Consider the following 24842-nt stretch of genomic DNA (forward strand, 5'->3'; position numbering starts at 1 on the left):
AGCCACACAACTTCACTGTCTTGCAAAGCAAAAAATAAGAGGGATATTACCGGGACCTCCAATGCCAAAACCGAGCCTAGAGCAGCGACGTAGAAGACCGGTCGACCTCAGGAAAGTAGACCGGAGTGGATTCCGGCGCCGGAGTGACGCACACGCGCCGGCGCGTGGACAGCCGGCGAGGGACGAAGGCGGCGCGTGAGGGCCACTCGCCGGGCGAAATCACGTTGAATTCAGCAGTCCGGCCTATCGGCGATCGGCGACTCTGCTCCTGATGGTGGTGACGACAAACGGCCGGCGACAATCCCGACCCAAACCTCCACCGTGCGCAGAAGCAGAAAGAGGAAAAAAAATTTCTGTGTTTTTTTTTTTCTTTATGTGGCTCTGATACCATGTTCTAATCTCTGTATTCCATACTATTGAGTCAAGAGGATACACATATTTATACTAGGCTATGCACACTAACTATGGTAAGGATCAATAATATCCCTAAGATATTATACACACTATCCCTAAGATATTATACTGAGATCATATCAAATATTATTCTACCATATAATGTCTAACACTACATTTTGAGGATAAATATATAAATAAACAGTCAGTATTTGGTTCTTTTTCTTGATTGAATAAGTGGAAATCTGAGTCTTGCTACATTTTGAGGATAAATATATAAATAAGCAGTTAGTATTTAGTTCATTTTCTTGATTGAATAAGTGAAAATATGAGCCTTGCTACATTTTGAGGATAAATATATAAATAATAAATGTGTATTTTGACTAATAGTTTAAACTTTTAGTTAATATGGAATTTCTTGTCCATTTGTCTTGAACTGCGTTTTGCTTTGACAATGTTCACTAATCTATGTTCTTGTCTATTGAATGTTATATGTGTAGGAATGTGTTGATGCGGTCACAGTAGGCCTTGGAGTTGCAGCAGCAGCTGGAAAAGGAGCATTGACGTTTTCAGAGGTCGGGCTCAGTTTCAAATGTGAGCATTGCAACACCAAATTATCTCCATATCCAAACATAATTTCCGTTTGATCATTAAATTATCTAATTGATATGGTTGTCTCCATGAGAACTACAGAGAGAGGTGTTATTTGCAACATGGCTAGAGTTATTGCTGTCACCTACTTGTTCTTTGTAGTAGCACAACGATGTTTCATCCTGGGCTCCGCCACCTGCTAGAGTTTTGAAGTGCAATGTCGATGCCGCAATACATGCAGATAGAGCAACTTTTGGGCAATTTCGCTGTAATGATGATCTTTTTCTTGCTGAAGCCATGGCGGTCAAAGAAGCTCTATCGTGGATTAAATCTCGTCCGGTGAATAGCTACATTGTGGAGATTGATTGCCTTAATTTTTGCACTAGTTACAATTCTATCAGACAAGACTGTTCTCATGTTGGATGGTTTGATTATTAAGCAGTGTCGGTTAATTGCTAGTGACATTGGGAACATCTAGGTCAGCGAATCACGTGGCTTATGTGCTTGCATGGGCAACTGATTCTTCCTCTGTTCTTGGAGTCTGGAACTCTTTCCCTCCTAGTTGTATTTCACATTTGATTTAATATATGGTTATCTTTTGTTTTCAAAAATAATAAAAAAAAATTAGTGTGTGTAGAAAATGAAACTACAAAATAGACCTCATGCAATAATGTATATTGTCAAACGAAGCTGGAGTAGAATTAAAATGATACTTTGGTATTTCTATAATGAAGCTAGTGTGAATGAAAAATGAACCTGAAGAACAGAGCAATATTATCAAATGAAACTAAAGTGTAATAACCCAACGGGGTAGCTCAAGTGGCAAATGAGCTCTCTTTGTGAGGGAGAATTTTGGGATAATCCGGGTTCGCTTATTTTTGGAAAACAACAGCCGAGGCTACTAAGGAGTCACAAATACAACACTTAAGAAGTATAGTCATAAATATTATCGGATATGAGTAAAAATAAAACATATCAAAACTTTATAAAAATATTCATAACAAAATATGAAACATAATTAATTTGATAAAATAGTTAGAATACAAAATGATTGAGCCATGGAAGGATTCAATTCCTCAACCTTTAGAAAGTCAAAAATGTGCCCAGCTAAACTAAGTCATCTTTTGTTAACTTTTATTTGTATGCTTATACTTATACGTAAAACTAAACTATATATATATATATATATATATATATATATATATATATATATATATAGGCTATTTTTCTGTTGCGAACCATTAATAACGTGTGAACTAGTGTACCAACATGGATCGTAGATATGTTTGATCATAGGGCCCAGACGTTGGTAGTGCAAAGGGGTATGCTGCACCACGCACCATGGGATAACCCGTTCTATTTACGTAACATCCCCAATCGTGTGTGATAAGAATCCGACAATCCATACACTACTGATTTCTCGCATTGTTTACGGTGCTGACGTCCCATCCTTCACCAACAGTGGTTGTTCCGACGAGGAGTGACGATGGGCGACTCCAATGCTTGTGCATAAACAGGTTCCTCCGCGTGTTTTTCTTCCTCGCTGCATGGCTCCCGACATTGTTTGTTTTTTACCCTCGTAACAATTGACCCGTGTTTGTACAGGGGACCGAGCGATGATCCTGGAAGCAGAGCCCATCCTTGGCTTTACGGCGGGGTTAACCCCAAGTGACGACCAGCAATAGACGCCTGCTGTGGAAGTTTCAGTATTGCTAGCGGTGGGGCGTGTATTCAAAACACTAAACGAGGGCATCCAACACTACACCAACTATGCCCGAATAGAGTTTGACGTCCGTTGCAGTAGCGTGAAGCGAGACCGAGCTGGAGTTATCTACTCACGGTATTTGGTGTGCAGTCGGCAAGGGGTCAAAGGAAGTGGTATGATACGTCATGAACGGGTTGTAGGTGGTGGAGATAAGCGGGAGCGCCACCGTCGGCTTTCAAATAGGGTTAATTGCGGAGCTAGAATCGGGTTTAAGAAAAAAGGTTTCAGGGAGTTCGTTGTGCCCGTTTTTGTTGAGGAACATACCAACAAGCTATGCTCGGAGTCGTCTAAACTATTCCTGCGGATAAACAAGCTTTTTTAGGTAATTGTATTAGGGCTAACATTGGTGCTTCAACCGGGCTGCGGTTTTGCAAGGAGGCAACTGGGTCGTATGCAAATGTCGGTGCAACCGACGTGGAATTCCATAATTTCAAATGGGACGTCCAAACGTACGTTGATGTAGCTGATGGTGAGATGATTATTGCAACATCAAGAGCCAAGCATGATGTCTGTAGTGACTTCTTTTTTTTATTACCATCTGGACGAAGAAAACCGGCTAACGAGACTGTTATGGGCTGACCCCCTCGGTAGGCAGACATTTTCTTGCTATGGTGATAACATTTCATTCGATGCAACCTATGGAACAAATAAGTATGGGGTTGCAATTTGATTTCCAATTCATTTGTTTTCATTGGTGTTCGGACTGATCCCCTAAACAGTATGTGAATTGGTATAGCATTTTTGTTGACCGAATTATTATTTGTTAAATTACGTTGGAATAAAAATACTTCCTGCCAACTCTTGATTTTTGTTTAATTAGATACCACAATAATAGTTTTATTTAATAATGAATTGATACTTACGTAACATGGGATTTGTTTATTCAATGAATTTTTGTATCTTTTTCTGCACATAATTATTAAGGTAGTGGTGGAGAATATTATTTGTTAACCTACGTGATTGCCACTTTTTATTTCCTGCCAGATTTTGGTATTGCATACATGCGGGTGATGCATTACATGTATAGTATATGTGGCATGATAATAGTATTAGCCGGTTAGAAAATCACAGATCCCTTTTAATTGTGCAGGTATAGTATGGTGTTTGTGCCGTTCACTGGTGTGGACAACCACAAACGATGCATCACTTTTGGGGCCGGATTGCTCACAAAGGAAGATGTTGACTCATACAGCTGGCTGTTAGAGAAATTTACATGTGCAATGGGCAAGACCCCAATGTGCGTCGTGACAGACCAAAACTCAGCGACGAGAATTGCTATCCAACAAGTATTACCGGAGTGCCGCCATCGCTACTTTATGTGGCACATCATGACAAAGGTTAATGAAAAGTTCGGGGGTGAGTTAGCTAAGGTCACAGAGTTTCGCAAGAAACTAAATGCTATTGTCTCGAACGAGGGAATTCACAGTGTTGAATTTGAGGCGCAATGGCAACTACTAATGGATGAATACAATCTATCAAACCACCGTTGGTTTTGCAAAATGTTTGCTGAAAGGGAGAGTTGGATCCCAGCTTTTTTTTCAGATCTTCCCATGAGTGGGCTGTTGCGAACCACATCGCGGTCAGAAGCAGAGAATGGTGTATACGGTAGATTCGCACACCCCCATTCTAGTTTGGTAGTGTTCTACATGCAATTTGAGAGCGTGTTGGGAACACAACGCTATCAGCAAGATAAACTGAACGCAGAGTGCGAGGGTTACCTGCCAAAGTTCAAAACGCCATTAGCACTCTAGCAGCATATTGCACAGGTGTTCACAATCACTATTTTTTACGAGTTACAGAAAGAAATAAAAGCAGCTTGTTTTTATTGTTCTGTGGTCGGTGTACGACACGATGGGGGTAGCACTCATTACGACATTGAGGGTGAGCACAACATTATTGTGACTGTGCACTACAAGGCAGGCGGTGTTGGAACGTCTTGCAGTTGCAACTTGTTCAGAAGAATCAGCCTCGTCTGTTGAAATATGTTTGTGGTTTTCCGGGGTGCACAGTTGGAACAGTTACCACCCGAATATATTGTGAACCGGTGGTACAAGCACCTTAACTGTAGGGGGTACCATCTGCAAGTGATAACCCACCACCCGTAGCAACCCAACTGTGGCTGAGATAAACACGTGCGTTGTGTTGGCGGGTAATAGCCTAGAGCGGCAGACACGGATGGTCTCGGTACTAAAGTGTCTTACAGCTGAATTTGGTAGTGACGGCCTAAATGTGAGCCCTGTTAAGGGTAACCGTGCTGCAATACAAGCATTATACGGCGTGGAGCCACTACAATCCATAACTATCCAAGCCCCCCCCCCCCCCCCCAAGCGAAGAACAAAGGCATCGGGAAGCGTATAAAAAGTAGCAGGGAGATAGCAATTGAGAAAAATGTGAAAGTCGGCCGGAAGTGCGGGATTTGTGGTAAATACGCATGCCATAACGCACGTAGTTTCCCTTCAAAGTAACTTGTTTGAAAATTTGTAGTGTGTTTAAATTGTTTTATTTTTATTCCCACCTACTTTAGAATCTATTTACTGCTCTGTTTTCTGGATTAAGCGTATTTTGTAGATTCCATTTAGTACTGCCTGGGCTTGTAAAACATTGACCCCATTTTAATTACATCAGATTTTTTATCCCCTTCAACTTTTGGTTCAACTGGCTGTACTAACTAACGATAATGGCAACTAATTTAAACTGCAGTGATGCTAACTGGTCCAAATGTGATTAGCGACTTATCAAGCTCTAATGTGCAATAAAATTTTCACCAGGCACTTATCTGAAGATGTCATCATTATTTACACACTTTCATTGTACGACTACGACGTAGTACAAATCATCATTAACTAATATTAAAACTAAGTGCATGGATATCCCACATGAGTTGCACAACCTCGTTTTGGTATTGGTATACAACAATAAATGTTTAAAATTGAATCATTCGCAAGACCCCGGATTGCAAACCAGTATACGGATAATCAAACGAATATTGATTACAAAACCAGTTGCATGTATAGACCCCTAATAAGATAATTAACAAGCGAAATCAGATATAAAATAGTAGACGAAGTAAATCAAATGCACTGCACCATCCTTAATAATAGAACTAGTATTCAATTCCACCAACGACTAAGATAATCTAACCAAAACATTCAAGCATGCGACTAGAGCTACGCCATACCTGCTATTGCCACAAAAATGTAAATAAAACCCCCAGATTTGAGGTTCAGTTACTACCAAAATTTATTCCAAGCTGACACCCCAACCTGATCACCGATGCAGCTGCACCAATCTTTTACGTTAAAACCCTGCAACACGCGTTGAATACTGTTTGTATGGGCGTTAACCACGCTGAGAAGGATATTATGCATGTAGCGCTTGCATAAGTTGAGTAGTTGCATGGCATTCTCTCGTTGCAGGCCCGTATCCCAGCTCGCACAGCTCTGTCCAGCGTATGCCTCCATGTGCCGCATAGTGAAGATCCCAGATTCCGACGTTGACGTGGTATCCCTCCAAGCCATCTGCATCGTCTTTGGTTTCATCATTTGAAGGCGTGCAGCTCGAAGCCCCTGCATCTTAGAGTCCAAGTACGCACCCAAGCACATGATCTGCACCAAACTCATTATTACTAATACCAATAATAATTTTGGGCAAAAACCATTTTCTACGTCTGCAGTACCTAGACACTACAATAGTACTAGAATAGAACACAAGCAACCAAAAGGCAAAAGCATGATATTAGAAGTCAAATATCCTAATATGAAAATTCTGAAGTTTATTATCCCGATAAATGAGACGGAATCATGTACAAATAATTATGTTTTTGAATCCAAATCCCATTTTGGAAGTCTAATCCTATATTAAAATAGTTTAGGCATTGTTGCACTAGCTTGGCAGTGTTGCCCCACACTCTTCATGTTTTCATTCCCCTAAGTGTTTTCAATCATGCAGAATCCATCCCAACCACCAAGTGACCCCTAACTACGTTTTCAAACTCAAAAACAGACCTACTGCAGTATTTACTCCCCTTAACTAATAACTATTAAGATAAGTAGATAACACGATTATTCAGATTATTACTGTATCTGCAATTTTGGTTAAACACCCATTGTGCAATTTCTAGGCAGAATGTTTGATAACTCTGAGTTTATGAACACCTAGACTACAAGCACCAATTTTAAGAGAGACAACCATGGACGACTATTTTGAGATCTACCATGGATATTGCACTCGAGAAAAGTCCAGCCTAGGATGAGCCGACCAAGTTCCTTAACGGGTGGGGTTCGGAGGATTAGCTCGATCGACAGGCACGGGTTGAGTAAGATTGAGAGGAAGAGTCGAATAAGAACTAAAACACAAAAATCCAATCTACACGGGCAACGATCTAGTGGATTGAGTGCACATAGCAGCGGTGCACTCCCGTTTGTGTACGTCGATCAAAAAAGAATGAACGGTTAGTACGAGTGCACACGTTCACGTTTAAGCCCAAGTTTATATATATAGGCGGTGGGGGCAACTGCCCCTATTATAGCTCCGCCCCTGTCTCCAACACTCCATTGAAGGTGAAATCATGGGCATCATGGGGTATTAATCTACCTGAAAAGAACGGGTATCTGTTTTTTAGATTAACAGGAACAAGAAACAATAATAATGGCAGAAAGTATAAAGAAGACAAGATTTACATGGTTCGGCAATATGCCTACATCCACGGAAGTAAAACTATTCTTTTATTCATAGTGACAGTGATCGTGGTGATGCAACTCCTTAGGGATACAACCAATATATTCATAAGCATCTAGTCCCTGTACAATGGGTCTACCTGTTTCACTCCTATTCCTGATATGAGACAAACTCATATTCCTAATCCCTATATGTGACAAACTCAATAATTTCCACCTTGGCGAATATGCTCTTTAGGAGAAAAGACTTATCTCACCATCTCCACCTTCACAAATATGCCCTTTAAGAGAAAAGATTTATCTCACATATACACATGGGTAGGAATAACCATGCTCATCCCAACTAGCCAGCTACATGCACCACGCAGCATCAAACGTTTCCCGGTGCATGTACACGAACCGCTTTGTCCTAAGCCATTCGCCCTCAGTCGTCGACTTATTATACCAGCCGCGACTCATGCTAACTACCCCGTTCAACTGACCTCCTGCATCTGGCCTATACTAGGTCCATGTCCCTTCTTGGTATAGTGCCCCTGCAAAGTCATACTAAACTGTGTGCCTTGTCCAATGCTCCACTAACCAGCAATTGCCATTGGCTTGCACCATGCACTACGCAGCATCAAACGTTTCCCAATGCATGTTCACGAACCGCTTCTTCCCGAGCAGTCCGCCTACACCAACCATGACTCATGCCAAGCCCGGCCCATACCAACCGTAACCCATGCCAAGCCCGACCCATACCAGCCATGACTCATGCCAAACCCGGCCCAAACAATGTTTGACCTTGTCACTAGTTACCGCTATAACAACACCTTCACAATAATAAGAGTATCAGTATGTCACTAAGTAAGATAGATTTACACTTAGATTCAACAAATAGAACAAAACACAGATAGAAATGCAGAGGTATAGAAGTTGGAAGGCAGTTCACCTGGCGGGGAGAGGTGGCGGCGCGTATGTTAGCAAGGTGTCGGTGACATGGGAGAGTGAAAATGCAGCAAATATGAGATGGTACATATACAAACTATGATCTGATCTGTGCAGGTGTCGTTGCTTGATCTCAATCTCTCTCTCTCTCTCTGCTTTTCTCGTCCGCGTTTGATATTTTTCTGCGTGTATTTTCTTGTTCGCGACTATTATTCTCTTTTTTTCTCATCTTGTTCGCGACTGTCAAGTCACTCGGGATCATCCATCTCCTATAGAAAGCCAAGAAGGCCAACCAGCAGCAACTAATTCCCCCTCCACTGCATTGGGAACATTACCATATCCTGGACCACTAATAATAACTTCAGATTTCTCTTTTATCTACTCAAATTATCATCCCTGACTTTTCGTGATCCAGTACCCCTCTTATTAATGATCATTTTCTGGCTTCGCCCTTTTCCTTCTCTTTTCTCCTGAAACTCTCCTTTCTCTTTGAAGAAATAGCTAGTCTCACTCGTGATTCTGGCGATCCTTTAGATCAATTCTCTCTTCTTTTCATCCTTTTACCTTTCTTTGGTAGCTGGGGAATTTTATTTTCTATTTTGATCAAAATTTCTTCCATCTTTAATGGATCATTTAATTTTTTCATAAATAAATTACCAATTTTATAAATAATTATACAAAATAATGCAAAACACAAAAAGGAAATGAATGATAATACTATTAAAATCAGATCCGTACATAAATTAAAATACAAGGCTCATATCAGTCCTCAAGTTCACATATGAATATATATATATATATATATATATATATATATATATATATATATATATATATATATATATATATATATATATATATATAGACACTTGAGTCATGGATTCTTGTAATAGCAGAAAAGTATCATAAAGACTTCATAATTAGAAATCACAATATCACTCAAGTATGGGATATTTTTCTCTCACATTGTGATTGTCAACATTTGAGGGTAGTAAATTTGTTGAATCGTCCACCGGAGTGCTAGATTCTCCAAATGCAAGTTTTTTTTTAGTACCGGTAATTGATGAAGTTGATATATCTTCACAAGAGATGCAACTGTGTAAGTTGTTGTCATTCCTCCCCGATTTTGGTGTTCACACCTAAGCTCAACTGCAAAAGTATGCGTATCAAGTTTTTTTTGGAGCTTTTGAAAATCAAAGCCATCATTTCCATTCTCTGTTTCTGTTAAAGAAAATAACTTATCCACATGATGATTAAACATTGTTGCTTCAATTCTATCTGTGTCATCAAATAGCTCAACAATTAATCTGTATCTGTAAAAAAAAATGCCTCATGATTACTATGAGATAATATAATAACACTATAAGGATGTGTACAAGTACGTTGAAGAGTTATGATTTACCTCTTGATAGAAATTGCATTCGCATGACCACAAAACATGCATTGGAATTTAATACCTTCATTACAATTAATTTTCTTATCACAATAGTTGCAACCAATGTAGTAGGTAGGATTTCCGTTGTCTATGAGTGTGATCTTTGATTTAACCCAGACTGCTTTTACTTAATTTTGAACATATGCATACAAATAACAAAATAAAAGTGAGAAAAAAAAAGTTAAAAAGAAAATGTAAACAATAAAAGGGTCTAACATTAGTGAGAAACCTACTCAAATGACTTTTTTAAATTTGAAATTGGTGATATTTGTTTATCTAGAGGGATTGCCAATTCACTAATAGCATTGTTATGTGCTTTTTCAACAATCGATCTTTGAATAACCAAAGAATTAGTCTTCGCCCTATCAACAACATAGAACCATTTAGCAGAACGTTTGAATGACAAAAGATGAATTTAGGTTACCATTCTTTAAGAGCCTCGGCACGTTTGCCAAACAGATTCACTTCTACACCAGAATCAGATCTTGTAAATAAGGAAATTTCTATTTAACATGTTAAACACACTTGATAAGGAAAATGACAAGTACCTCCTTTCATCCTACCGGTAGAATTTGAGTTAGAAGGATGAAATTTATGACTTGCATGGATTTAATGAGGCGATTTAATTTTTAGTTAAAGAAATGAGCATAAAAGGCTTGACTACTACATAAAAAATTTAACTCCGTATAACACAATAGAACATCCAGAATGCAGTCTCCATAATTGACTTTAAAGTCCTCACATTGATACAATACTTAACTACATAATACTCAGTACATCTTATTTCAATGTTCATAGTTCTCTCCAACATATTACAGTATAAATAAGTCTAGGCAAGGGTGCAACACGAACATGAAAATATGGAATACAAGTTGGACTCTTATTAGAACTATAAACAAGCTAAAATTAATATTGAAATTACAATATTTGGTTTGTAATTTAAACCTTTAAACCAATATTGCGCATATATTTTTGCAGCATAAAAATATGAATTGCAATTAATTTATAAGAAAATTATTCATGCTGCAAAAATTTACCCTTTCTAACAACCTCATTTAATACTTGATCATTTTATTGATACTCACTCTTTCATAATTAATTTATCGAAATGAATATTAAGATTGCATACAAACCTTGATATGGGGTGACAATAATCCTTTTTTCCGAGAACAACTGGATAATCTCCTGATTGGAGTTCTTTGTCAATTTCAACCCCTTGATAAACCGTAAAATTTCCCACATTGTGAAAATGATAGGTTTAAGCCTAGGAAATTAATAAGGAATTTATAAATAGATCATGGCAAACTTAGTTGACAATAATATTTTATTTGTTGTTACACAATGCAAGAAAACATAAAATAAAGTATAAAATTATCATGCTTCCTTCCAAGCTATAATAGACAATTAAAGACTTTCAAAGTTAAATAAATTCAATAAACATACCCTTCATCAACCATCACAAAATCATTAGCTTTTTGTTGTCATCTCATGTTGGTTACAATAAATTCTCTTGGTAGTTTAGAAATCACAACTCCAATGATATCTACAAATAATATTAGAATTAGATTGACACAATATGTTAAAAATATTATTTAACACATGGAAAGAATCAAAACTCACTGATTGCTTGTCTTTTAGATTTGTAGGCATACAATTGTCCAAATGATTTTGTATCCATGTCAGAAGAAGGTTGCAAATCCAATTTTTTATCATCATTGACATCTTGTATAAGAGTTTTCCTATTAATTGACCAAACAAACCTATATCTCTCATATGGAACATTGAAAAATCCATTAGCACGAGAGACTAATGCATTAGAGATAATATATGTGGAGTTTAACTTGAGCCTTTCATCAAGCAGTTCAATATCATTTTGATAAGTCATTCCATGAACTGTATTGCCCTATAATTATATTTCAAAATAGATGTCAATAAAATATAACAAATATTTATAATCCTAACATATGCATAATATAATTATGTTTAAAATTCAAAATGATAAAAGGAGTAACCGCTTCATCTTGAAATGGTATAGGTTTGTACAAGTTTTCAGGTTTGGTTTTTGACTCTCTTGTGTTCAACTTTTCAATAACACAAACTTTACAACTCCATTGTTTTATCTTAGTTGTGATTTGAGGGATTAAAAGGTGAGATTCCATTTCTGAAAAAATATTTTGTATATATATATATATATATATATATATATATATATATATATATATATATATATATATATATATATATATATATATATATGTTATGAAAATGTGTGGCACTATAAGATATTCATGAAAGCATGTGCGCCATAGGGGAGGGAGATACTACAAGAAGTGATATAACTACATAAGCATCAAAACTATACAACATTCTTAGCATATCAGAAAGAAACATAAAAGTTTGGTTCGCCTTAAAACTATGATCATATCACTAATACTTGTTGAAAGAAAAAAGATTTTTTATATTTTCATGGAAATACCGTCTTTTGTTACTCTTGAAAAAAGTTATCAGCAAGGAATTCAGTTAATTTGTTGCGATAAACCTTCACTTTAGGGAGTGTAAATTCATTCAAACAATGTAGCTCAAGACATATTAAGAAATTTTTTAGGAAATGAATTGAACAGAATCTGGGAATAAGCAACAAAAGTTTAAAATCATCCATGTTTGTCAGAACAAAGAGCCACGACCATCAACTGTCAAAATTCCAAACATAAGAAAACTAAAGATTCCAACAGTGACAGAAAATAGACAGGTCGGCACTCAAATCAATATTCTATATTTCTATTTAATGATATACAAACACTGAAAACCATAACTCTCTGTGGCCTATAGGGTTACCAGAGGCATGGACAAAGAAAACTTTAAATTAATTCCTTTTATCCCCACTCATCAATTGACCAATCTACAAAGCTAATAAAGAATGAGCAAAAGTTAAAGCAAGAACATTAGAATCATTACAAACAGTGAAACCGAAACCTTAACAACCAGAATTCAATTCTCTACCTAAACATTTGATCTTTTTATTATTCCTACCCCTGGATCAAACAAAAATGAAAATATCAAAGATAAAGCAAATTTCAAGACTTCCACATTGTCATAAAGAGTTAAATACTACAAACTCTAAGCATCACTATCCATCTAACAATGGGAATAAATAGGGGAAGTAAGAACCTGAAGGTGGCGGAGAAGAGATAAAGAGGGTGAAATAACATACTAAAGTTTTAGAGAAAGAAAAAATAAAAGCATGGAATTATTCGATGGTGCTTTCAGTGTACAATGAAGCAGTTTAAATAGCTACATACATCCTAAAATCAAGCAATATTCCAAAACTAAATAAAGTAATAAATCAAGAAATTCATAACTAATTTGATTGGCAAATTTTTGAAATTATGTATTTGAACCTTCAATGACAGCCATCAAAATGTATGAAATTAACAAAAATATTAATTAATTACCTTAGATTAAATTTGGAAGAAAGAAGGCAATAGTAATTCCACTTAAACATTGAGGCGCAATTCATGTTCATACCCCTTGAATGCCGTTGATTGTAACTGTTCTTTCCTCTGTTGAGAAGGTAATGAAGAGGATTTCGCTGATTGCAGATCCTCATAGGTACCCTATGGCAGATAGGTAATGAAAGATGAGCGGATGAATGATGGGAGGAATCTGTAGAGAAAATGAGCAGTATCGCCGGGAACGGCCAAGAGATATTAATATATGGATGAGCAGTATCGGGAACGGCCAAGAAATTAGGTTGAATCAGAGAAAATGTGAAAGGAAAATGAGTGGACGAAATGAATTTTGCCTTTTTTATATTATATTTAACGGTTCTTTTAGTCCATTTAACAGTAACATAATATATTGGATATTTTTGTCAATAAAAATGTACTGTACAACATTGAAAACAAAATGTATAAGAAATTAAGCAGTTAAAAAGGGACAAAGACCAAGGACATAACCATCATTGAAACTTATTTTGTTTTTAGATACGACCCGTCTCACGATGAAGTGAGGATTCAGTTGTGTATTCAATATCATATTGGTAATACAACAATACAATGGAAATAGAATACGTAACTACTCATATACATTAGGCTAGTAGTTAAAGTCAATCTAATTAAAACCACATATTACTAATATCTCTAACACACCCCCTCAAGAACAAGGTTGGAGGGGGACAACATCGAGCTTGGCCCCCAGAGACCCAAACCGAGTGGCTGGCAACGGCTTCGTGAGGATGTCGGCCAGCTAATCTTTCGTAGACACAAAGTTAACCAAGAAGTCCCTGGAAGCCACCTTGTCCCGAATAAAATGATAGTCAATTTCCAAATGTTTGGTTCTGGTGTGAAAATCGGGGTTGGCACACAGGTAGGTCACACCCAGATTGTCACACCAGAGAGTAGCTGGCTGACCGGAATGAAGGCCAAGCTAGCATAGAAGCGACACAATCTACGTGACCTTAATCGCAACATCGGCGAGACCCTTGTACTCGACCTCAGTTGAAGAATGGGCAATTGTCCGCTCATTGCGTGATACCCAAGAAACCAAGTTGGAACCGAGAAACACCGCATACCCACTCGTCAATTTCTGGTCAACGGGATACCCAGTCCAATCTAAATCTGAAAACGCATGAATGTCATAAGAAGATGACGCAAACAAGCGTAGACCATAGGTGAGCGTGCTTTTGACATAACGCAAGACACGTTTTAGAAGCCCCCAATGCTCATTGGTAGGAGCATGCATAAACTGACACAACCGGTTGACCACATAGGAAAGACCTGGCCGAGTTATAGTCAAGTATTGAAGTGCACCGGCTAAGCAGCGGTATTGCGTGGATTATCGAATGGCTCAGTCGAGGGAGCTACAGCCTGTGTAACAGCCGCTGGAGTGGCAAGCGGCTTGCAGTCAGACATACATGTCCAGTTTAAAAGATCATCTATATAACGACGCTGAGAGAGAAGTAGGCCCACGTCTACCGGCAGAGTCTCAATGCCAAGAAAGAAGTTGGGCGTGCCCAAGTCCCTTATTTTGAGGGTAGAGGAGAGGCAAGAGTAGAAGCGTGTCAATTAAGGCTAGATCATTACCCATCATGATGATGTCATCCACGTAGACCAGCAAAAATACCCGCGAGGTGCCAGCCGAGTAGTGAAAAAGGGACACATCGATTTTGGATGCAGCAAATCCTGTAGACAATAAGAAATCGTGTAGACATTTGAACTAGGACCGGGGTGCCTGTTTCAATCCAAACAGAGACTGTTGGAGCCAACAAACATGATAAGGATGCGTTGGATCCTCATAACCGGGTGACTGCCACATAAACATAGTTTCAGCCAAATGCCCATTTAGAAAGGCGTTGTGCACATCGAGTTGGCGTAGAGTCTAGCTACGGGATACTGCAAGAGAAAGTAACATGCGTACTGTAGTCGGCTTGACTACAGGGCTAAACATGTCAAAAAAATCTTCTCCAGCGACTTGGTTGAACCCTTTGGCAACCAAGCGCCTTATAGCGCTCTACAGATCCATCTGCCTTGCGTTTGGTGCAGTACACCCACTTGCACCCAATTATATTCATACCCGGTCCAGTCGGAATAAGCCGCCAGGTGTTATTACGTAGCAGGGCATTGAACTCCTGGTCCATGGCGTCACGCCATTGTGGATGGCCCACAGCCTAAGAATAGCAAGTGGGATCAACAGACGCGGTTAGAGCATGGAACTGCTCACCAGTGCCCCGTGTTATGTGACGAAGCCGCATGACGTGAGCCCGCTTTTGCGGTTGGGCATGTGAACCACGCCTTCTAGTCGAGGTAGCCACGACAGCACCTTCTAGATCCAAGGGCGTGACCGTTGGTCCCGTTGAGAGTTCAGTATTTGGCACCACAAGCCCGGAACCCTACGGTGCATTATGCGCGATTGATGCGGCTTACCCTACAAAGATGAATCTGTAGCAAAAAGAAACACAGACTCATCAAATCTTACATGGTGACAGATAAAGGTCTTTCCAGTATTAAGGTTCATGCATCGGTAACCCCTAAATGACGTAGGATACCCTAAGAAGACATAAGGTGCTGAACGAAACTCTATCTTGTGTCGATTGTAAGGCCTAAGATAAGAATAACAACGACACCCAAAAACCCGAAGGAAAGTGTATGTAGGGGGAATTGAAGCATGTGATCCATCTCAACTAAAAACCTAAGCTGATAGTATGTTATATTATATTATATGCTCAACATGCCCCCTTACGTGTGAGGGCCGATACTTTTGATGGGCTACAAACAACACATGGACCGTAGTCTCCTTTTTCCCATGACCTTCGGCATGGCTCTGATACCAAATTCAAGCATGTGCTCCATCTCAACTAAAAGCCTAAGCTGATAGTTGGATTGCACATTCATGTTTATGTTATATTATATTATATGCTCAACAGAGATTTATATAGACGATGATACGGGCTAGCAAACTGTAACACAGATGAAGGTAAACGGTTTATGAGATAGGTAGCTGTTTCGAAGGCAGAATCCCAGTGTTTTAAGGGAACCGAGCCTTCAACGAGGAGAACCAAACCAGTTTCAACAACATGTGTATTCTGGTGCTCAACCTGACCGTTTTGCTCGTGCGTATAGGCACAAGATTTGTAACACCCCGTGTTACGGCCTCTAACCCGAACTAATTATTTAATTGATTACCGTTAATAATAATTAGAAAGGATTTAATTGGGTTAGGATCCCTTTAATTAATTGAAGAGGCCCACCATGGATCATGGACCCTTATTCTTAAAACCCAAATCCTTGATCCTATAAGGAATAGGATGGGTGGATTCTTACTATTCAGACCCTAGTTAGGACTCCTATATATATATATATATATATATATATATATATATATATATATATATATATATATATATATATATATATATATATATATATATATATATATATATATATATATATATATATATATATATATATATATATACGGACTTAAGAAGCATTTAGAAACCCTACCACAGTTAATTCTACCACACAAGATACCCCCAGGAATCCCCATGCCACCAAACGTAGGAGAACCCACGGGAAGAAGATCTTAGAGAAAGAACCTTAGTAGCCAAGGATATTGATTAAGTCTAAGAGGTAACCCATGTCTCAACAAAACCTATTTTCCTTGCTATATCTTATTCATTGGCTCCTTTGATATATGATTCTGTGCTTAAGTCTTGATAGAACCTTGCCTAGGGTTTATATTGTGTTTATGTGATAATCTTGATGTTTATGTGTTAATCTTGATGCTTATGTGATAATCTTGATGTTCTTGATACTATGATAAATTATATGAATGATCTTGTATTTTGATTATGTCTAGAGCCCTAGGGTTATAACGTGGATTTCGTATTATGTTATTCTTGGTATGTTTGGGTGGGATTTTGCATGATCGGGTGTTGAGTCTAGCCTAGGACTTGTGTTTAGGACTTTGCATATAGATTTCTTGATGTTCTTGTGATCCCAGATGTCCCTGGATCGTTATGAGATTTATGTTAAGTCTTGGCATGTTTAGGAATCGTGTTAGGGTATATTTGGTGTGATTCTTGGTTTAATTTCGTTACTTGAATACGTGGTGTTGTCGTTATGTGTTTGAATGTGTTTGGACATGGTTTCAGGTTCCATGAGAGATCCCAGGACCATAAAGTTGCCTGTGTATCAGTGGGGGGGTAGGTGGGGGGACTGACCACCCGCCACTTACCCGCTGCCCGCATTTACTGTTCCAGCGGGCAGCCGGCGGGCGGCGGTCTGCCCGCCGGCCACCCGCTGGAATAGTAACCCGCCGCCGGCGGGTGGTCCTCCACCCGCCACCTACCCGCTGGAATCCCGGTGTGGTTTGTGGTGTTTTTTCCCGTTTGATATTTCCCCGTGTTCCGTGGTGTCCCGTTGTACCCCGTTTGTCGTGTATGAGTCTCGTTTAGTGTTTTAGGCATCGTTCTAGGATTTTATGTGTATTACGTGTCGTTGTCATGTCTTGCTTGTTATGTGATTATGTGTTGATTGATTGGTGATGATGAGTATCGTGGTCATTGCGCAATGGCCAGTGTAACTGATAATGATGATGATAATGATATTGATGAGGTTGTGATTGGTGGAAAATAAATTGTTGGCGGTTGGCACTACTTGTGTCCGGTCATTGTACTAAAGGTACAGGCCATAACAGTGACTGTGCTAAAGGCACACACCCACCTTCGACTAGCTTGCAGTTGAGTATTGGGTCAGGTTATAAGTGTTGCAGTGTCATGTTAGGGCTATATGCGCTAACCCCTTGATATTGGCACTAGAGGTGCGGATCATTGAATGGCACTGTGGCACCATCTTGATATGTTGGTGGTTGAAAGGTGGGTTCGTCGGTGGGGGCATGTAGTTGCCCGGGGGCATAAGGGGTGGGGATATAAGGGTGGCCTGGAGGTATAGGTTGGAACTGATATAAGGACGGAGGGGAGTTATACGGTTGGAACATGGTATAAGGGTGGATGATGAATTGTGTGCTTTGTTGACTACTTGCTAATTGATTGTATTAAATGCCTTAGTTATTTACATGCTTATCCACCTGTTATGTCTTGCATTGCATGGTTAGGATGTCTATTAGTTCTTATGATTATTCTATGATATTGAGTCTGTTATATGCCTTGAGTCTTGATCTTGGATTTAAACTAGAGTCTCGTAAGTATATATGTATTTCAGTTTCAAAATGAGTTTCTTATATCTACCTATATTGTACTTAACGCGTTGGAGTGGGTTACCAGCATTATTCGCTGACGGTTGTTATACCGAATGTTTTTCAGGTGATGAGCTTTAGCTCCGAAGCGCGCTAGTCAGAGCCTTGGACTTAGCTTAGTTAGTTTTAGCTCAGTAGTGGTCTGCGTGCCTTGGGATTGTATTGAATATTTATTTGAGGATTTCTTATGTTTAGTTAGTTTAGCCTGTGCACCTAGGTTCTCAAACCTAGGTGTGGCATAGCACCCCGACTCTTATGGATAGCTTCATGCTCTATTTGGGATTTAATCAATGAATTCACCTTTATTTTATAAGTTTTAAATACCTTGAAATTTAGGGGTGTTACAAGATTGCCTATGCATAATACCAATATACTCAAATATAGAATGTAAACGGCGGTATTCACCCCCTAAATTAGACTGTATAGACTTTATAGAACGTGAAAACATACGTTCTACCATTGCATTAAACAGTTCAAAAACCTTATAAATATCATATTTTAAACGTAAGGGATAAAACCAGTAAAAACGGAAATAATCGTCCATAAATAAACAAAGTATCAAAAACCGTTTGCCGAAATAAGGGGGGAAGGGCCCCAAATGTCCGTGTACATAAGATCCAAAATATTACTACTAGAGGAATCTACTCTATCTAAAGGGAAACGGGAAGATTTGCCAAGTTGGCACGCAGAACATAACCCCGACAAACTAGATTTATTTGGAATAACTGGGCAACTCTGTAGAACACGTTGGAGGACACAAACATGCGGGTGACCGAACCTACGATGCCAAACCACGGACGAAGCACGGGCATTCAGAAACACAAGATGAGATCGGGGAACCGACAGCCTGTATAAGCCACCCGAGCTAGGACCCTTAAAAAGTACCGCCTTGGTGATGCAGTCCTTCACAACAACAAAATTTAGGATGAAATTCGAAGAATATGTTATTTTCATTAGTGAACCGTTGTACAGACAAGAGGGGGACAGAAAAATCAGGCACATGTAATATATATTTGACAAACGAAGAGGTTTAGACACAGACGAGATAGATGCATGACCAATATGGGAAATACCCAAACATGTACCATTGCCGACCCGAAGCAGGTCGCTGCCAGTGTACTCCTCCGATTGTGTCATCATCGTGGCATCGGCCGTCGCATGTGAGGAAGCCCGGTGTCCGGATACCAAGTGTCTATTGCAGCCGCTGCACCATCATAGCCGGTCACTGCCACGTTGGCCTGAGTCAGAGGCTGCCCAGAATACCGCTTGAAGCAGTAAACTGCCGGAAAGGATGAAATTAGGTTATAAACAGCTGATGTGATACCCCATATTTTTGGACGCTGTATGCAAACTTCCTAATCCTTATTTTGTAATTTTATTTTATTTCTTTGGTTCTAATTCTGACCGAATATCTTTTAAACCCATATTATTATTTGAGCCAAATAGTTTTGTAATTTAAAATATATTACCTCCTAATATATATGCTGCACCTCATATATCCGGTCAAACCTATATAATTGTTACTAATTACCATTTTCCACATTGTCCCTAAATCTTAGTTCATACATACGGCACTATATACATATATATTCCTATATTAAATTCCTTCATAAACCTATTACATATATACTTATATACACGACATTCGATACACAGTACACTTCTAATTAACTTCTACCAGTATTCCTAATCTCATCTCACGTCTTTCCACCCTAAATATCATCCCTTCCGTATTCTTCAGTTGATGCCAAGAAGCAGAAAACAAAAGTAAAAAAATATAACCTTCGCTTCTTCCTTCGTCATCAAACGTATTCTTCTCCCTTCTCATCATCAAATCAATAGCTAGTAGACGAGGATCATCAACTCTTAATGTTTTGGGCGTATGCAACAGAAATTCTGACTTCTAGGGTAAGATTTATGTTCACTAAAATTTCTTTTGCCCCAAATCAAAAATCACTATTCCTATGTGTTTATGATTTTAACGAATATGTGATATTTAACGTGAAAAGTTATTTGATTATATTATGCGAATAGATATATGTGTTTAGATGTTTTGAAAACCCTGCATATGTGATATGGAGATTTTGTGGTGATTAAGAAGGATAAATTTTACACAATTTGATAATTGCCTGAGAAAATTCTGTCTGGCGCATCTGGAAAGAAAAATTCGTGAAAAATGCTTACTAAACTTATTTTTGCTTGAAAAGTTTTCTGGAGAATCTAGACTTGATATAATTGTTGTTTGTAAAAAGTTTTGATTAAAAATATGTTTAGGTTTTTCCAGAATAATTTCGTAAAGTTGAGGCAGTGTTCTGCCAGTTAAATTACAGTCTGGCGCAGTGTTGGGAAATATTTCGGGAAAAATAATTCTATGCCTTGGATTGGCTTGAAACTTTTTGTGTGTAATCTAGACTCTTTTTACCACTTATCTGGAGAATTTCATATGAAAATATGTTACCGATTTTTCTCAGTAAATTCTGCAATTCAGGTCATAGTTTCTGAAAATTTTTGTCAGTTTCTTATTTGAGATATTGAGAAGTTGCTTGCGTGTGAAATATCATTTTATCATTTTTTTTAAATATGGAGAGTTGTGTTCATAATAATTAGGTGTGGAATACGCTAATTTGTGTTATATCTATGAGGTTAATAGGATGTTTGGAAATACATTTTTGGAAATATTGGTACAAAGGTTATAGATTCAGGTGTAAAGTTGAAAGTATTATTTGGGTGGAAATATTTTGCTTTAAGTGGTGAACTTTTGAGGTTTTAGATATATATATATTGTCAATGGAAAGTGGTGCCATCTGGTGTTTTTGTGAAGTGAGTGGTTGGAATATACCGACTCACTAGGGAGCCTAAAAACTCTCTGTTTTGTGGAGTGAGCAGTTGAGATATACTGACTCACTAGGGGGTTCTATATTAACTTCCTTGTTGTTTTAAGGAGTGAGCAGTGATGTAAAAGCGGACTCACTAGGGAGCCGAGAAAACTCCCTGTTCATGGAAAATATATTTTTGAGAATTTGGAAATCCTCCATTTGGTACCCATTTCTTCTTGGCAATTGATATATATCAAGTGTGATTGATTTTGAGAAATTTAAATGTATTGGTGGAAGATGTTCTCTTGGAAAGAGATAAATTGAGAGGTTGGAATTCTCTCTTTGGTAATATATTCTGAGATCATTTTGAGAGATTGAAATTCTCTCTTTGGTTATTATTTTGAGAGTTTGGAAACTCTATTTGGTTATTATTGGAAATTATTTTGGTGATTATATTATGACTATGATTTAAAGAAATTTTGAGTAATGAGGATGTTATGAAATGTTTTGAGGATGAGGTTATATGGAAATCTTGAGGAAAGAATAATGGTTGGATGATTTTGGATTATGGATAGGCAATGCCTTAGTCGTTTTGCTAGAAGTTGTTATGGATATTTTTGTACTTGAGTGTGTGATTTCCTCAATATTTATAATTTTAAATGGTTAAAGTTACAGATTATTGGTATTGATGAGATGGTAAAATGTTTAAGGAGTTTATGTGCAAATTACCTGCTCCTATGTGTTATGTGCTATGTGCAAAATGTTTTACGGGGTGAAGTAGATCTTACAAGCTTAATGCTGAATTTGTGTGTTTCTTTGTTTTCTATTCTTTAATTGTTTTTGCAGGAACTCTGGCATGAGCATTGGGCATGAGAATGAGTGAACCACCTAGAGATATCATTTATTAGTTAGACAGTTGAATTGTTAGTTGTTGATGTACTAGTTCATAATTTTGAGTTATTTTAGTTAATTAATTGTTTTTAGCCTTAGCGTTTGGGTATAAGAGGAATACCTGAACGTGGCGGTAGCATCCCTTTTTCCTTGTTTGGTTTAGCTTCCGCAATTAAATAATGAAATTTTAATCAAATAAATGCCTTTTAATAAATTAATTTGGTTTTGGAAAATGGGGGTGTTACAGCTGAAGCCTCACAAACAAGAGGCCAATGTGAGATTTTCTAGTTGGATTTGGGCGCAGTGAAGCCAAATTCAATCAAGGCATGGGGGCTTACTTTTCCGTGACCGTGGGATCGGCAGATTTGGCAGCGAGGCGTTCCTCCACGACCATGGCCCTGACCACCGTGCCCGCGCTGACGTCCACGACCTTGACCACCATGAGACTGTTGGTTTCCAGAGGCCGCTATCTCCGTTCTGCTGGCGACCACGACCAGCGATCATCGCCGTGGGAGACCCGCTAGAGAACGCGTCACCACCCGACGGAAAATCATCGAAAAAAATGAATTGCTGAGCCTGTAAATAGTTTGATAATTACGAAATGGATACGGGAGTACCTGAAATGGCGAGAGACACCGCCATGGCACAGAATTCCAGTCGGAGTCCCCGAAACACGTACAAGTTTTGTTCATCAAGGGATATGGGGCGGCCGGCTAGTGTAAGGTCCTTGGCGATCAGTTGCGCGCCGCCAAGATATTTTGCCGGCGAACTATTACCTTGGCGGAGTGATTGGAACTGCCAGAGTAGGTTGAAGCAGCGAGCACGAGTGGAGGAGCCCAACACCGCCGTGATGGAGAGCCATACATCCCGGGAGGTGGTGCAACCGACGGAGAGATACATTGCCTCATCGGAGATGGATGATATGAGCAGGGAGAGGATGGATTGGTCCTGTTGGACCCAAACAGCGAACGCAGGGTTCGCGGTGGTGGTGGACGTTGTACCGTCGGAGGCGCCGTCACCAGTGGTGGCGGCTGTAGTGAGAACAGTCAGAGGGCACGGCAAGTCACCGTCAACGTGCCTAGGAGTCCTTGACCACGGAGGAACGGAACCAGTTGGATGCGCCAAAACAAATAATTTTGTGTCGTGAGCTTAATAGACACGAAATGGTTGGCTGATGATAAGGAATTAGGAGAGGTGTCTGGAGTTTGTACAGTGGCGGCAGTCAACGCACGTTCACTGGAGTTAGTCGACATTGTTGGTTGGGAGAGAGAATTGGGATACCTATTGCTAATTGATACCAGATGAAGTGAGGATTCAGTTGTGTATTTAATATAAGATTGGTTATACAACAATACAATGGAAATAGAATATGTAACTACTCATATACATTAGGCTAGTAGTTAAAGTCAATCTAATTACAACCACATATTACTAATATCGCTAACACTCACGGATTGAGACCCGTGAGACGGTTTCACATAAGTGTTACCCTTTCAGATTTCTTTTTTTTTTTTTTTTGAAAGCTTTCAGATTTCATTGTAAAAGCTTTATCTCTCTTTCAAAAACCTTTGAAAATTTATTTATTTTTTTTTGGAATAGGGGAAGAGTATATCCTAGATCATTTAACTGATCCTAACTGTGTTCATGATGCCCAAAAGGCCAATCTCATCAATGCGCATAAGCTTTTAAATGTCAGACGGAGGGTTGTCGAATCAACTTGAGGTCCCTTGGTGTTTCCAAGCATTTCTGGCGAGAGCATCCACCACCATGTTTTGTTCCCTTGGTACGTGACTCATGTGAATCTCCCAGTCACGTCTCTTTAAAGTTCTGCATAAATCCATGAGGTTCCCAGCTGGTCCTTCTACATTCTCTGCTCCGGTGATCCTATGTATAGCTTCTTTACAATCAGTTTCAATGATAACCTTGCGATATCCTCGTTCCCAAGCCAATTTGATGCCAGTATAGATTCCCCACGTCTCTGCTTTTACTACACTACACAAACCAATCTGATTCGAGAAGGCTCCCAAGAAGGCGACGTTTTCGTCTTTGGTGCCTCCACCGCAAGCAGCTCGCCTATCCTTGTTGGTGCAACCGTCTGTATTAATTTTAATCCATCTGATGATCGGCGACTGCCACGGCTGAGCTCGGCGGTCGTCCCTCCGTTGTCTTCTTTCCAAGACCGAACTTTTTTCCAGCACAACTTCAATTTCTTCAAACTGGCGAATGAGCCAGTCGGTCTTCTCTTCGATCGTCTTCTCCACACCATTGAACACGGTATTGTTTCTCCATTTCCAAATCCACAATGCAGTGATAGCGAATCTGGCGCTCCTTCGCTTTCCCCTCTGGCCACCTCGGTTTCCTGCCAAGTTAGTTCTAACCCAAGAATTAACATTGATGGTCAAGAATGAACCAGGATTATCCAGTACGTTAACTCTCCTCCAGACCTCCGCGTCTTCTGGACAGTTCCTTATGGCATGCTCAACATCTTCATCATTTGCTTCGCACATGCTGCATCGTCCATCAGCAGTGAAGCCTCTCTTTTTTCTTTCATGGTTGCACATAATTTTACCATGTTTAACCTGCCATATAAAAGA

At 39.0% G+C, this 24842-nt stretch overlaps 1 protein-coding gene and 1 long non-coding RNA gene across 2 annotated transcripts; one reads left to right on the top strand and one right to left on the bottom strand.

Moving 5' to 3' along the window:
• Nucleotides 1-801: 801 nt before the first annotated feature.
• Nucleotides 802-4500, top strand: LOC109184302 (protein FAR1-RELATED SEQUENCE 4-like). The gene is made up of 4 exons (XM_019334299.1): nt 802-813; nt 894-968; nt 1150-1409; nt 3840-4500. The coding sequence occupies exons 1-4, from the start codon at nt 802-804 to the stop codon at nt 4498-4500; spliced, it is 1008 nt and encodes a 335-aa protein (XP_019189844.1).
• Nucleotides 4501-10970: 6470 nt separating this feature from the next.
• On the bottom strand, nt 10971-11511 carry LOC109184389. Its single transcript, XR_002054769.1, has 3 exons — nt 11408-11511; nt 11231-11330; nt 10971-11051 (listed from the first exon to the last, which is right to left on the bottom strand). It is a non-coding gene; the product is annotated as an uncharacterized LOC109184389 (long non-coding RNA).
• Nucleotides 11512-24842: the final 13331 nt, after the last annotated feature.

The sequence above is a fragment of the Ipomoea nil genome, unplaced genomic scaffold, assembly GCF_001879475.1.
Source record: "Ipomoea nil cultivar Tokyo-kokei standard unplaced genomic scaffold, Asagao_1.1 scaffold1259, whole genome shotgun sequence".
Classification (NCBI taxonomy): domain Eukaryota; kingdom Viridiplantae; phylum Streptophyta; class Magnoliopsida; order Solanales; family Convolvulaceae; genus Ipomoea; species Ipomoea nil.